At 56.4% G+C, this 2,150-nt stretch overlaps 1 protein-coding gene across 1 annotated transcript in view; it reads right to left on the minus strand.

Moving 5' to 3' along the window:
• Positions 1–2,058: 2,058 nt before the first annotated feature.
• SART1 (squamous cell carcinoma antigen recognized by T cells) overlaps positions 2,059–2,150 on the minus strand; it is a 16,667-nt gene continuing 16,575 nt past the window's right edge. Inside the window, exon 20 of the mRNA XM_011942768.1 lies at positions 2,059–2,077. Within this exon, the coding sequence (XP_011798158.1) occupies positions 2,059–2,077 (19 nt within the window). The remainder of the gene's footprint in view (positions 2,078–2,150) is intronic.

Here is a 2,150-nt window from a genome sequence, read left to right on the forward strand (position 1 = left end):
GGCTTCCCTCGGCAATGATTTAGTGGGGTGGGATGGGGGTGGGGCTGGGCCCAGAGGAACTGACCCCCTTTGTACCATTGAGTGAAGCCAGTAAACCTGCCGCACCCCAGGCATACCCCCTTCTATGAGGTACTGCCCAGCCCGGCAAGCAAGCGTGCCCACTGCTCATCAAGGCGGAAGGCAGGACTCATCAGCTTGTAGTCAATGCAGTGCCTGCAACAAAGCTGCTCCAATCCAGAATGCACCCCGGGGAGAAATATGTCTGAAGTCATCATAGCTGTCTCATCTGCAAAGTGACTTCCCAGAGGGTTACCTGACCTCGGCCCTGCTGCAAAGGAATCATCACTGTGGGGTCCGGAACCTCAGGTGGGTGTCTGGGCCATCCGCGGGCACTGCAGGAATACTCTTCCGTGGACAGAGTGCAAATGTCACCCTCGCTGCAGGAAAGTGTCACCTACCAGTGCAGACATCCATGGAAGTGATATCTGCTGCCTACTTTGGTGCAAGGAAGCACGCAGGGTGACACAGGCCTCCACACAGCCTGGTGTCTGTCATCTTGCTGGCTGTGCTGTGTTTGGGCCTGGCCCTCTTTTGGGCCTGCCTGAAGGTCAGCCACCCTGTCCAGAGCTTCTCCTGAGCCCCACGAGGACTCACAGACTGTGCCTGGCCCCTTCAAGGGAGCAGGGAGCCAGCAACTGCCATCCTTTCTGGGTAGAGGTGGGAAGAAGCCGGGCTGTGTTTGGGTCTGGGGTAGGCAGAGCCTCTGCTGGCCAGCCGCTCCCTCAAGGCTGCTGTGTTTACAGAGAAGCAAACCAGGTGTTGTTCCTAACACTGAGTCCCACAAGAAGACAGTTCTAACCTCGTCCTTCCCATACACTCCCCGAGAGCCATTCCTGTCCCTTCCACATTCCAGAGCACGACGGGTGGGCACCCCTGGGCCTGCCTCGGCTCCCTCAGGCTCTTCTCCCTACCTTCCACGTCCTGATGTGGGGGTGGTGACAGCCGTGGCTCTGCAGACCGCAGGATCTGGCCTATATGTGACCATTTAACAGAGTACGTGTCCCTAGGCCTGTATTTCCCTTAATTCCTCCCTCGAGCCCCCTAGCTCCCAACTGTAGTATTTAACTGGGCTGGGGCTGGGTAGGGTTGCTCTATCCTGGGGGTGGCCAGGGACTCATCCAATGCTTATAAATAAATAAGGCCACGACTCGAAGAAAAAAAAATAGACATTAGGCCAGCTGGGGTCTAAAATGAGGTGGAAGTGATGCATCAGTGGTACTTTTCCCGACGTCCTGGGTAGTGTTATGTGGGAGGACGCCCTTGTCTGCAGGAAACACACACTCAGATGGGGCAGTACGGAATCCCCTCGTCCAGTGATTGTCAGATGCTTCAAGGGGAACACCTTGTATTGCTTGCAACTTTTCCTATGGGTTCTAAACAGTATCACAGTTTCGGAAACTCTTTTTAGCAATCTCTGCATTGCCAGGGTCACTGCACATGGGGCAAGTCTCCCAGGAGGCACTGGGCTCAGCCCTCCCCATACCGCGTGCACAAAACACTCCCAGCCCAACCTTGGGAATTTCACTCCTCTAGACACAGACCAGAGTGGCACAGGACAGCCAAGACAGAAGGTGGCACCTGTGCCCTGCCCAAAACCCAATCCCCAGCCCACCAGGCTGGGCAGTCCTGGGCTACCCTGGGCTCTCTGACAGGGAAAGATTACAGGACAGTGACCTGTGCAGCCCCCGAGGCCAGGAGAGAGCAGGGTGATGAGTTTCTAAAACCGCCTTCCACTTTCTATCAGAGAGCCGGCCCTGCAGAGATGTGACCGACAGCCAGGGAAGAAGGAAGGAGCCTTAGAGGACCCTTCTCGCTCTCTCTTCCGTCGTTTAGTTGTGTCATCTGATAGCCGGGTCTCACCTAGCAGGAGCCAGACTCTGTGCCACACCCAACCAAGGATCTAACCCTGGAATCTGTACCACAACCAGGGAGGAAAAAATAAGGAGGGAGCTTTATTTAATATGAAGGTTGCGGCGGGGCCGGGGAGGGAGGGCGCTGTCACTTGGTGATGGTGTTCCTGCAGAGAAGAACAGGGCATGAGGCTGCAGAGGTGGGCACAGGCCACGCCACCCCTCCCCTCCCCACCCCAC

Source organism: Colobus angolensis, unplaced genomic scaffold, assembly GCF_000951035.1.
Source record: "Colobus angolensis palliatus isolate OR3802 unplaced genomic scaffold, Cang.pa_1.0 Scaffold21, whole genome shotgun sequence".
Lineage (NCBI taxonomy): Eukaryota > Metazoa > Chordata > Mammalia > Primates > Cercopithecidae > Colobus > Colobus angolensis.